Source organism: Podarcis melisellensis (genome assembly GCF_964234715.1).
Source record: "Podarcis melisellensis genome assembly, chromosome: 13".
Lineage (NCBI taxonomy): Eukaryota > Metazoa > Chordata > Lepidosauria > Squamata > Lacertidae > Podarcis > Podarcis melisellensis.
This window is the reverse complement of record NC_138545.1, coordinates 53,659,069-53,671,269: the sequence shown is the minus strand read 5'-3', so window position 1 is coordinate 53,671,269 and position 12,201 is coordinate 53,659,069. Positions and strand designations below refer to the sequence as shown.

Genomic DNA, 12,201 nt, shown 5'->3' with positions numbered 1-12,201 from the left:
TTTATTAAATTTGTATATGGCCTTTTATCCAAAGATCAGAGGGCTGTTCACAGTAGAAAATTGCAAAATGAAAACACAGCCTCCCTCTCACAGATACATTTCCAAGGACATTAATCAGCCAAAGGCCTAGTTGAAGAGGAACCTTTTTGCCTGGCGCCTAAAGGTATATAATGAAGGTGCCAAGTGAGCCTCCCAGGAGACAGCATTCCACAAGTGGGGAGCCATCTCAGAAGAAGCCCCTTCTCATGTGGCCCCCTCTGGACCTTGCAGAAGGGGGCACATGAAGAAGCAAAGGAGCCAATTCCTAAAATATTTGAGTTGATGGGCATTCCCATTCCAATGGTGTGTGCGCACTGCATCATGTGATCGATTATGCAGGGTGGAGCTTACCTGGGCCCCCACCATATTTTATTCAAGTTGGCACCCTGTGAAGAAGGAGCTCAGATATTGAACCTTATTATCCTCAAATAATGATCTGGGTCAGTTCACCTGGAAGCCTCCTCTTCTTTTAGAACAGCTCATTACAAAAGTTAGCAAGTCTTCATTTGGTCAACAGTTCTTAAACTGTGCCTTGGATCTTCCCTGGAGTTTCTTGAACGATGACCAGGGCTTCCTCTAGGTTAAGGTAAAGGTAAAGGGACCCCTGTCTATTAGGTCCAGTCACGGATGACTCTGGGGTTGCGGCGCTCATCTCGCTTTACTGGCTGAGGGAGCTGACGCTTGCCCACAGACAGTTTTTCCAGGTCATGTGGCCAGAATGACTAAGACGCTTCTGGCGAACCAGAGCAGCGCACGGAAATGCCATTTACCTTCCCGCTAGAGCGGTACCCATTTATATATAAATACAATATATATATATATTGTATGCTATTTTCATGCCAGATGCATTTCTATGTACACCTTCCCCTAGTAGATGCATTTTGTACACATTGCTTGGCTGGCGAACTGTGCTGCAAAATTTTGGAGAAGTCCCCATTTTGACAGATGGCCTTGTTTCAGTTCAGGAAAGTGTGAATTAGGTAGGTTCGTCTTTAAACGTGGACGGATTCGAGTTTCTCCCCCTTGTCCAGCTGGAGTTTTACAGCATGTAAGTCATTAAAGCAGAGCATGGAAAACTCCTTCAGTGCAAAGGAGGCCAGTTTTCTCCTGGCTTGGTTGTTGTTTTGCTTCTCGGCTGAGCCACCAAGCGCCATTCCCGGCGCGGCTTCCCTTTCTGTCACTTCTCCATAACTCTTCACATTTCAGTTGGGCTCTTGGTTGCCTTCTGCTTCCTCTTTTTCCTGCATTCCTATATTTCATTATTTGCAGCTTCTTCCTCTTCAAGAGCTTTTTCAACAATGTGAGGAGGATGTGGAAACCCAGTTACATTATGAGCAGCAAATTGAGAAACTAACAACACAATCCTAACCATGCCTACTTGGAAGTAAGTTCTGTTTAATTCAGTGGGGCTTACTCTCAGGTAACTGGGGTTAGAATTACAACCTAAGACTACTTACACATTGTTGCTATTTTGCGAGTGGGATATACTGACAAATTTAGGTTGCACAAGTACAGTAGTGAATTTGGTGTTCTTGTGCAACAAACCCACAGAAGAGGATTTTGTGCAAAGAAAACAGAGTACAAAAATCACATTGAAATAAATCCACAGCAGATACAGATGTGTAGACCTGGAGTCTCCAGTTCCCTGGTGTTTCCAGACCCAAGAAAAGGACTCAAGAGATGAGATAGACTCTCCCAATCATCAGCTGGGGTTACGTGCTTAGATATTTTCAGCTTGAACACTTACACTTCACTCATTGCCCCCTGCACAATATTTAAGCCAACAGGAGCAAAGGAATATAGACACCTGAAGGCCCAAGAAGATGATTCCCTCCAAATCCCAAAACCCATCCTTCTTGCTGTAGGTCATTTCTACAGACCTGCCGGATGTGCTTGGTCATGAGCAGATCCACTAGCTTAATGGATTCTAGCCTGCTGCTTAAATCAGAGGGGTTTCCAGAGGGGATTTTTTTTCTGCAACCCTTTCTAAAAGTGCAGTATTTCAAAGAGCTAAGGCTCTCTGAGCCAGCAGGCTCGCAAGGAAGCTCTGTCACTCCTTGTGGTAAGCTTAGGGTGCTCATTTGTGCATAATAATTTTGCTCCCCATTGTGGATGCAAAGTGGACACCTGTGGAAAACAGCAGAAGAAAGTTCTGGGAAGTGGAGAGTTATGGATCAGCCTTTCTCCCAGCCCACAACTCCTTAGTGCAAGCCACCCAGCCTGAGATCTGTGGGGGTTAGTATGGCGGGGATGAGGAAAGAGAGCAAATGCCCAGAACTGATGCATTTGTGGATTAAGCTAGAGAGGAACAGGAGCTGGAGGTTTCCTGTTAAGCCAGACAGGGGGAAGCTGCGATGTGCTGTTTCAGCTGAACTACTCCAGTTCCCTAGGGAACTCAAAGTTCTTCACCTTTCACCTCAGAGCAGCTTTTCTGGCTGTTTCACTCTGCAGTCTGCGGCCTTCTGGAAATATGCAGATTTGCAGCACTAATTTACATTGGAGATAAATCAGGATCCAGCTCAACAAAATGGTCAGAGTTAACTATCCATGGGAAAGCCCAAGTGCTGAATCTTTCTGACATCATTGCAAAGATGGGTTTCCTCTGCCCTCAGCATTCTTCTTGAATTCCCGCAATGCTTCAATCCAGAGGAGTCGCTGGTTCAACCACAGCCTTCCTTCCCCAAGCTGAGACCGGGTGATAAAACCAAAGGAGGAGCATTGTGGGAGGTGCCACACTTTGGTCAGCCAGCGCCATTACATTTGATGGATCCATCTATTCTTGTAGATAAGGAAGTGCAGAACTAACTGGGCTTACTTGTGGTTTCTAGTGCATTTATCATGAGAACCCTTAGATCAGGGACAGGAAATATGTGACCCACCTGAAGTTGTTCAGCTACAGTTCGTATCTCCCCTGATCACTGACACACTGAAAACAGATTTTTTTTGTCCTTTTATGCAGAAATCAACTCATTTCCCCCATAATTTTTTTTTTGGGGGGGGGGTGTATTTTTGTTGTTATTGTTAAAGAACAGAGAGTCAGAAATCCTTGTTGCTGTACCGCATATCACCTAGAAATCTACTGATAATTCTCAGTCACATCTAATCTACCAGATTCAAGCCTACTGACAGAACAAGGTTGGGATGGCTGCAGTCATTGCATTGCAGAATCATAGAATTGTAGAGTTGGAAGGGACGCCAAGGGTCATCTAGTCCATCCCTCTGGAATGTAAGTGTCAGAACTAAGCATCCATGACACATGGTCATTTTCATGCCTTAGCAATTGTTTAAGCTTCTTGCCAGAATTGTGGGTTGTTGTTTTAATGCACTTTTTTCATTTGTGCAAATGTTATATCCATTTGTTTTGTGTATTTCATCTAATGAAACTGTACCAATGATGAGAGTTTATCAACTCTACAGACTTTAAGGAGTTCCCAAGAGAACTCTGAGTATACAGTATGGGGGTGAGGGACCTCTAAGAGAATTCTTAGCACCTTTGCCAAAGGGCAATTCTCTAGAGCCTTTGGTAGATGGTGGGACAGTTAAACTGGTTCAAGTTCCATTGAACTGAATGGGAGCTACACAGGACCCGGACGCTGCTCTTGCCTAACTCCTGCTCATTTCAGTGAGGCTCTTCACTGAGAACCTCCTGGTGAGTTGTGACTATGTTTGCTTGCCTGCATTTTTTTCCAGAGGAATTCAAAATGCTTCCTCTGAAGTTATCATTAATTTAGTTCAGAGAGTTAAGCTGCTGCAGGATTGAAATTGTAGCTATCGATCTGTTCAAAATAGTTAAATACAGCCAAATAAATAAAAGGCCTGTTTGCCACATGTTTGCTATTCTAATTCTGAGTATATATGGAGAAAGGAAACACCAGCCTCTGGGTTGGGTGGAGCTCTCATTTCCCTGGTTGTTCAGCAGAAGATAACTTATCTGTGGTAGGCTTCTTTGCAGAAATCATTAATATCTACTTGGAGGAAACACTCCAGAGTCAGGGAAGGAATTAATGTACCAAACCGGTTGTCTAGATCTTTAATCGATGAGAAAAATTCAGTATTTTCTGGAAAGATTAACCAGAATTTGCTGTTATCCCTCATAACAAACTCCTTTCCTATGCAGAGTCCAAAGCACTAGGAGTCTTGTGGCATATCTGCTTCACAGACTTAAACTGACTTAAGCTACAGTTCTGTATGCACTTACCTGGGAACAAACACCATTTAACTCAATGTGACTTTCTTCTGAATATACGTGTGTAGTTTTACACTTCTGTTGATAATCATTAATTTCCCCCATGTTTTTCTGGGAAATGTACTGCAGTTCTTTTCAGGGAGCAGAGGCGAGGATGGGCTGAGCTAGGGCTCTCTAGAAGACCATTTTCAACACTCATGCCAAACTGCAGCTCCCACAATTTGGGTGTGTGTGACAGCTAAGCTAGCATACAATTGATGTAAGTTCACAATGTAGATACACTCCCAGGCATTGGCAGTTGTAGCCAATGTAGTGTCCTTTTGATCTTTTGGACTACGGTTTCAAGTATCCCTGAGGGTTAGCCATCCTGCCTGGGGCTGAGGAAGCTGGAATTCAACGGACATATGAAGAACACCATATTGGCCTCCCCTTCTCTAGCGTTTCCAGCTTATACCTCCAGCCAACTCGCTGGTTCTACCTATTGAGTGATGGTTATTAAATGGGCTTGTGTACTGCATATGCATGTTGAAGACACAAATCCCTTTGCTTCAAAAACAGATCTGTATTGGTACAGTTGCTGTCATTATAGTGCTGTATCAGAAAACAACACATCAAATGCTATTAAAAGCGGGTGGGGGTTTTGTTTTGTTTTTTGCAACTGATCATTTCCAAGTGCAAGTCTTGGTCTGTGTCTAGACTGTCTCCCACCCTGAAATCTGAAATGGTCTTCCTGGTGCAACTGTATATTAGATGCCAGGGGTTTCTTAGATTCTGTGCTGTCATTCCTTTCTGCATTTTATCTCTGTGGTCGTGGCGCTTGTCTTTTTCTTGGAAGCAATGTCCTTTATGGTTCTTTGACATGTTGCTGACCGCCTTACAACCTAGCATCCTCTTTGCCTTCTTTATTGCAGCTGCATATAGGGCTGAAGTCTTTAGGGATTTTCACAGCATCATCCCCAAATCCTTTTCCCGTAAGTATACTGTGCATGTGTTCTCAGTGTATTACCAAGTTTCTCCATCTTGCACGTTATTTCTGTCACCCCTGTGTTTCCATTTGTCTGTGTTTTGCTGTACTTGAACAGCCTTGCATTTATTTCACTTCCTATTTTTCTTTTTGCAGCTACAGATAGAATCATCTGTTTAGAGAGGGCACTTACGCGATGACTGGCTAGAAAGTGTTATATCTTTAGTGGTATAAACTCTTGGAATCATGTTCGCAAGGTGGCTAAAGTCCAACACTCCCCCCCCCCCCGAAATGATTCTGAGAATTGAGTGCTTAATTCTGCGGTGTAACTGTGATTGGATTGGGCCCTAAATATCCAAACAAACGATTACGTAGGTTAATCCATTGCTTTTTATTTTGCTGACAGATTTCTGCTGTTGTCATAATTGTCAACACTGATTTGGATTTTATAATAAATTGTTTAAATGTCAACCGGTCACCTCTGTTTGCTTGTTGACACTCTCGAAGAATTCAAAAACCCTTCCAGAAACCATGGTTTAGCATGACCTGGTTGGCATTCAGTTGAGTTTTCCTCGGAATAGACCTATTGAAAACTCAGCTGAATACCATCCTCTGTTTTTAACAATGCTTTCCATGATTTCCCTTGGAATAGATGTTGAACCAAAAATTACATCACCAAGCTCTTCTTGGGCAGAAGAAATAATTGTATGCAGCCGACTGGCAACTTGTGCACTGTTAACTAGTGTGATTGCAACTTTACACGCTTGGCAGCTGGCCAGCTGAAATCACACATGGAAGGCCAAGGGCACATAAAGAGCTTTTCAGCCCTCCGACTTCCTTAATGGGCTCTGGGAAGCTCTTTTTGGAACTCTGGGAGGTTCCCTCAAGATCTTGTGGGCGCCTCTTGGGGGGGGGCAAGGCCTGCTGGCTTCGGAAAGGTGGGGGTGGTCATGCAGCAAGGTTGTTCTGACTAGACACAATTTTGTCTTTACATGCAATCCCCCAGAACATAACCCCCACTCTAGTTGTGAGCCAATTGTAGTTAACTTTAAGACCACTGCCTACTCAGGTCTCTATATGTATACATACATACTCCAATGTAAGAGGTGCAAAATTCTAGCCTGGTCTTCCTTATGAATAAGAGATGAATGGTTCTCTAATTGAATACAGGCAGAGAAGTACAATAGCATTAATTTCAACCTGAGGGTGCTAAAGGCAAATAATAATAATAATAATAATAATAATAATAATAATAATAATAATAATAATATTACCACCAACAACAATACACTATTAATGAAATAAAAAATATTAGATAACACTGGAAGAATCCTGATAGTTCTTGCAAATGTTTTCAGATTGAGCAGGACAATGCTGGTTCTTCAGGAGGGACTTACTGCTGAGTAGACATGGTTAGGATTGTGCTGTAACTCTATACCTGCCACATACATTAACTAGACAGTAGTTATTCACTGTGCTGAATAGTGGGACTATATTTGCAAAAGCTTGAGGCTGCAGTCCTAATCCCACTTACATGGGAGTAAGCCTCACTGAATTTGATGGAAGTTACCTCTGAGTAGTAGTTCTGTGTAGGATCCCAGCCTCTGTCCCAGGCTTGCTTTTGAGACTATGGCTGCAATGCTATACCCACTCTACTGCGAATAATAGGATTCACCTTTCTGTAGATAAGGTTAGGATTCAGGCAGATTGAGGCTTCCCCCACCCCATAGAGCCCCTGAGGGATGAGGCAAACCTGCCTCTAGAGCCAATGTGGAAGGAAAATATGACAGCATTATTAATGTAAAGACCTGCCACTGAAAAACCCAGAATCCGAACTGTAGTTGATTATGCAGAATGCAAAGAGCAGCAAACTGGTTGAAAGCCCTTTATTTAATGAATACACTTTGGACGGAAATGGACAAGGTGTTAACATCCCTGCTAAACATGCAGGAATCCTCTTGACGCTGGTGTTACCTTTCTTGATCTGCGGTAACATGCCAGCTGATTTTGTGGTTTTAAACAACCCTCAAGCATTTGGGAGACTTTCTTGACTTTTCCTTCCAGCTTCCTTTTCCCCAATCCCATCATTTTTGGGCAGTTTCCTATTTTGAAGTAAAATGTGACCATATTGGTTTTGGGGTTTGTTTGTTTTTTGCCAAATGTATATTTACATATATATCGGATTTGATAGCACTATGGTTCGTGTTCGCAAGTAGGAACCATTTAAGATTCAGGCCAGGGTTGGTGCCTTTTCTGGTTGGTTCCATGAACACCTGTTCTAGGGCACATTTAGGGTACCTAGAAATGTTAATCCTTTGCTTTGACCAGAACAGTCTCTTTGAAGGTAATTGAAGTCTCCTGTTACGGCAGAATTTCCTCTTTTGGATGCTTCCTTGATTTCATGCTGCATCTCAAGGTCACCCTAAACATTTTGACCAGGTTCTTGGGACCTGCTATCTTTGAAAGGGTCTGCCCTGTTACAAATTTCTAGCTTGATGTCCTCTTGGATGTACAGTGGTACCTTGGTTTGCAACCGTTTTGGATTACAACCACGTCAAACCCTGAAGTGTGTTTCCCTTTTTTGGATTACTGTACAACCAATTTGTTTTTTGGAGGCCCGAGTGACGAAAGCGCGCCTTGGGTTACAACCTGTTTTGGCTTACAACCAGACCTCCGGAACGGATTATGGTTGTAAACCAAGGTATCACTGTACAAAGCAGCAACACCTCCAGTACACCCAGTACATGGAAAACGAGCATGTCAGGAAGCATAGTGAGGAAGCTGCCTTGGCCAGCAAAATTTGAGAGGAGCTGAGTGCACAGAGCTGTTTGTGGCATGGGACCAGTAAAGGTAAACTGCTGGCCTTGTTGGCTTTGGTGCGTGGAATAGGTTGGCGGTGGGGACACCATTCATAAGCATGCCTCAGTCCACTTCACCATTCATATGCCCTTTCATCTGGTGTTTTCCATTCTGCTGCAACTGGTTTATTTTGTACAAGTATTTCTTCCATTTTGTCACCTGCTTATGTAGAAACATATATTGTACAGTGATAGACAGGCACATCTCCGTCATCAACAACAGATGTTTACAAATTGGTTACCTTCCTGGTAGGCTTGCCCCCACGATTGATGAGCTCACACCACATGTTGCAAGATGCTGACGTGTCATGTGCATGCATTGCAGCTTGCACGCATGACATGAATATGTGGCGTGGCATGCACATGTCGCCATGGGATATTGAGAGGCCCAGGGCCCTCCTTGAAAATTGGAGGGCCCAAGGCCCCCTGCTGCCCCCCAGGCTGGCACTGCTGCTTCCTTGTGTATTCCCTTTCAAAGTTACTCAATTTCCAGGGGAGTCCCCTGATAGTCATTTGCAGCCAAACAACAAAGCATCTTGTGGCACCTTAAAGGCAAAATTAATGAATTGGCTAATGACCCATCCCAAAGCCATCTATGGCTGCAATTATAACCGTGTCTACTCAGAAGTAAGTCCCTGAGTACTAACTTCTAAATTTAGTTGGGCTTACCCCTAGGTAAGGGACGCGGGTGGCGCTGTGGGTAAAAGCCTCAGCGCCTAGGGCTTGCCGATCGAAAGGTCGGCGGTTCGAATCCCCGCGGCGGGGTGCGCTCCCGTTGCTCGGTCCCAGCGCCTGCCAACCTAGCAGTTCGAAAGCACCCTCGGGTGCAAGTAGATAAATAGGGACCGCTTTCTAGCGGGAAGGTAAACGGCGTTTCCGTGTGCAGCTCTGGCTTGCCAGAGCAGCGATGTCACGCTGGCCACGTGACCCGGAAGTGTCTTCGGACAGCGCTGGCCCCTGGCCTCTTGAGTGAGATGGGCGCACAACCCCAGAGTCTGGCAAGACTGGCCCGTATGGGCAGGGGTACCTTTACCTTTACCTTTTACCCCTAGGTAAGTGAGGCTAGGATTGCAGCCTCACTGTCTTGCTTTTGCAGTTCAGCATAAACTTCATCCTGTCCTGTTTCCCTCCCTCAGGCCTTGGGAAGGGCAGTTTAGGGCCCTGCTGATATTCTGTTCTTCCTGTCCTGGATTGTCTCAATTTGTAGTCACACATTTTGGAGTCACACGATACCACTTACCTAAGTCCTTTTTGTTGTGCATCATTTTATTTGACCAGAGCAAATTTAATTCAGAAAATGGTTGTGTGTGTGAATCTGTTGAAGCATAATGCTGAAGCTATTATATGTTTTAAAACATGTCCATAGTATAGAAGGTTTAGTGTTTGGCAGCTTGAAATCTACAGATTTTAACTGAGATGCACAGATAAAGCCAACAGGTAACAAAAGAGACCACTTCTTTTCATGCAAAAAGAAGAACAATGGAACAAAATAATAATAATAAAGCATTGGGTGTTTTTAAAATTCACATTAGGAAGTGATTAGGAAGGCTACAGTCATAATAATCCCACTAACCTTGGAGTGGGATCCACTTCCACGTAGGCTTGGCTAGGACTGCAGACAACAACTTAGATGCGCACTGAATCAGCAAAGTACTTCAGGAAAAAGAAAACCAATGAAGCCCCTGGGAGAACAGCAGCAATTACGCATTGATGAATATGTGAATGATTGCTTTGCATTTTACATGTCTATTTACATATAATGTGCGCGTGTTTGTTTGTTTTTTTAAATTGTAAGTTGAGTCCGTGTCAAGATGGGGCTAGAGGATAGAGGGAATGAAATCCACTTGGTAATCAATCCACTTTCAACAGATTATTCCAGCATCCCTAGGAAGACCTGAACCATGTATATGGTTTCGTTCTTTCTTCAAAGTACAAATCCGTTCCCCTAAGCCAGGGCTGTGCAATCTGTGGCCCATCAAGTTGGATTTAGCTCATCAGTCAAGTGTGCTGGTCTCTGAGGGGCATTTTGCTGCCCATCTAGCAACTGGTCCTGATGTCCACACACCTTTCTAGAGAAGCAATACTGGCTGTTCCTTAAGGGGTCCCTGCTAATGCTAATATTGGGACTTAAAGCATAATGATATGAAACTTTAAGGTATCCATGTAATCATAATTGTCTAATACTTCACATGTGCTTGAAATAATTATTTGCACACATAGAAATGCAAGTGCCATAGAAGTGTTTCATGAATCCTGCTGAGAAATGCTTTCCTTTGTGTGTTTACTGTTTTTTGCCACAATGTTTTTTATTCCTTAAATTTATTTATTTTTAAAAGCACTGAGTGGCATCCCTCTATTATTTCTTTCAGCCAGTAATATTAAAATAGAGGCACAGAGTGATGAAGAGAATGGGCGTGCCTGTGAAATGAATGGGGAAGAATGTGCGGAGGATTTACGAATGCTTGATGCCTCTGGAGAAAAAATGAATGGCTCACACAATGGCAGCAAAGCCATGTCAGGAGTTGGAGGCATTCGACTCCCTAACGGAAAGCTAAAGTGTGATGTCTGTGGGATAATTTGCATCGGTCCCAATGTTCTTATGGTTCACAAGAGGAGCCACACTGGTAAGGCCTAGAACAGTTCTTTTCCCCCCCATTTAGCCATACCAGTAGGAAGTGATTTATTTATGTGAGTCTGGGGAACATATTCTTTCTTACATGCTACATAGAACCTCTTGAGTATTTATGGTTTCATCAAACACAAATGAGGGATTCCTCAAATTCTAATCAATTTTATGTCATTAAATCATAAGTCACAAATGTTCTCTTCCAGTAACAGAGAGAGAGAGATAAAAGAGACAGTTTCTACACATAAATTTCCTTGATGGATTGGGAACTGTGCATGTACGCATTGGTGCTCTCTCTCTCTCTCTCTCTCTCTCTCTCTCTCTCTCTCTCTCTCTCTCTCTCACACACACACACACACACACACACACACAAATACACACTAGGATGCTCATCTGTATCACAATGTGCATTTCAACAACAACAACAAAAATGTTGTGGTCTTCATTCACACTACATGGATGGAGGTGTGCCTTTCTATTTCACTCTGGATGAAACAGGCCACCTTAAACATATAATCAGGCTTTGTGTGCAATAATGCACACACTTGTATCTAAAAGTTTAAAGGAGCTTGAAATTGACATTTGAAGTCCTAACTTTTATATGTGGGGTGACAAATATAGTTATTCTGCTAACAACTATTGAAAGTGATCCTAATGATGTTTATAAAAATGTCTGTTTTATACGTTCTGTTTCCATCACACTTTTCAGGGATATCAGTTCCAAAATCACCCTAAAATTAACTGAAACCAAATACGTTGTTTTGGACAAAATTTTCATAGATGGACACCTAAAAAATGGATCAATGACCTTAGTGGTGTAGGACAGGGCACCAAATTTGTTATTGATATTTTCATATCTTCCTTTAGAAAAAAGTGATTATCAATTTTTATTATTTTTGTGAGCCCTGTAACATGATCAGTATATGATACAGTTTACAATAGACTTGAGTTCCCTTCTGATTTTCAGGAGGGAACTCCTGAAAATTTTCAGGCTGACTTTATTAAAAGGTTTTACTGTTAATCACATTGTCCTAAATAATCTATGTACATATCTCAGTTTAGGCATATTGTGTAAAGTGATGTTCTGAACAATTAGGACATGATCTGGTTACGCCATGGGCACTGGGCCTGCGCTGTGAATGGATCATGCCCAGATTAATTTGTTGCCATTTGGTAAAAAGAGAATTGATTGTGTATGCAGGCAAGTTCATACTGTTCTGTTATGGGTTGTAAAAACTCTTACTGGTTTTTACAAGAGCTTCATGGCATAATTCGAAAAACAAAGTAAAAAAGAAGAGAAGAATCGTGCCTGAGGCACAGTCTAAAATACTGTGGATTTTGAATTTGCTTGGATTGCGCTTCTTGTTCTTAAGAAATAATTTGTGTTAATATGTGGCGGGGGCTTGCTTTTCTGTGCAAACAGCATAATTAAGCAGATAATGATGGAGATAACTTTTCAAAATAAATATATATAAAAAGGAATATAGAGAAGATTTTGTAGATCAAGCATCAAGAGAATTTTTTATCT

At 42.6% G+C, this 12,201-nt stretch overlaps 1 protein-coding gene across 5 annotated transcripts in view; it reads left to right on the top strand.

Annotated features, from left to right (window-relative positions):
• The window catches only part of IKZF1 (IKAROS family zinc finger 1), a 77,243-nt gene that overhangs the window by 42,245 nt on the left and 22,797 nt on the right, over nt 1–12,201 (top strand). For 3 of the 5 annotated variants that reach the window (XM_081885845.1, XM_081885846.1, XM_081885844.1), the window contains exon 4: nt 10,417–10,671. The exons of the other annotated variants lie outside the window; for them this stretch is intronic. In XM_081885845.1, coding sequence (XP_081741971.1) covers nt 10,417–10,671 — 255 coding nt within the window. The remainder of the gene's footprint in view (nt 1–10,416; nt 10,672–12,201) is intronic. 5 annotated transcript variants of the gene reach the window in all.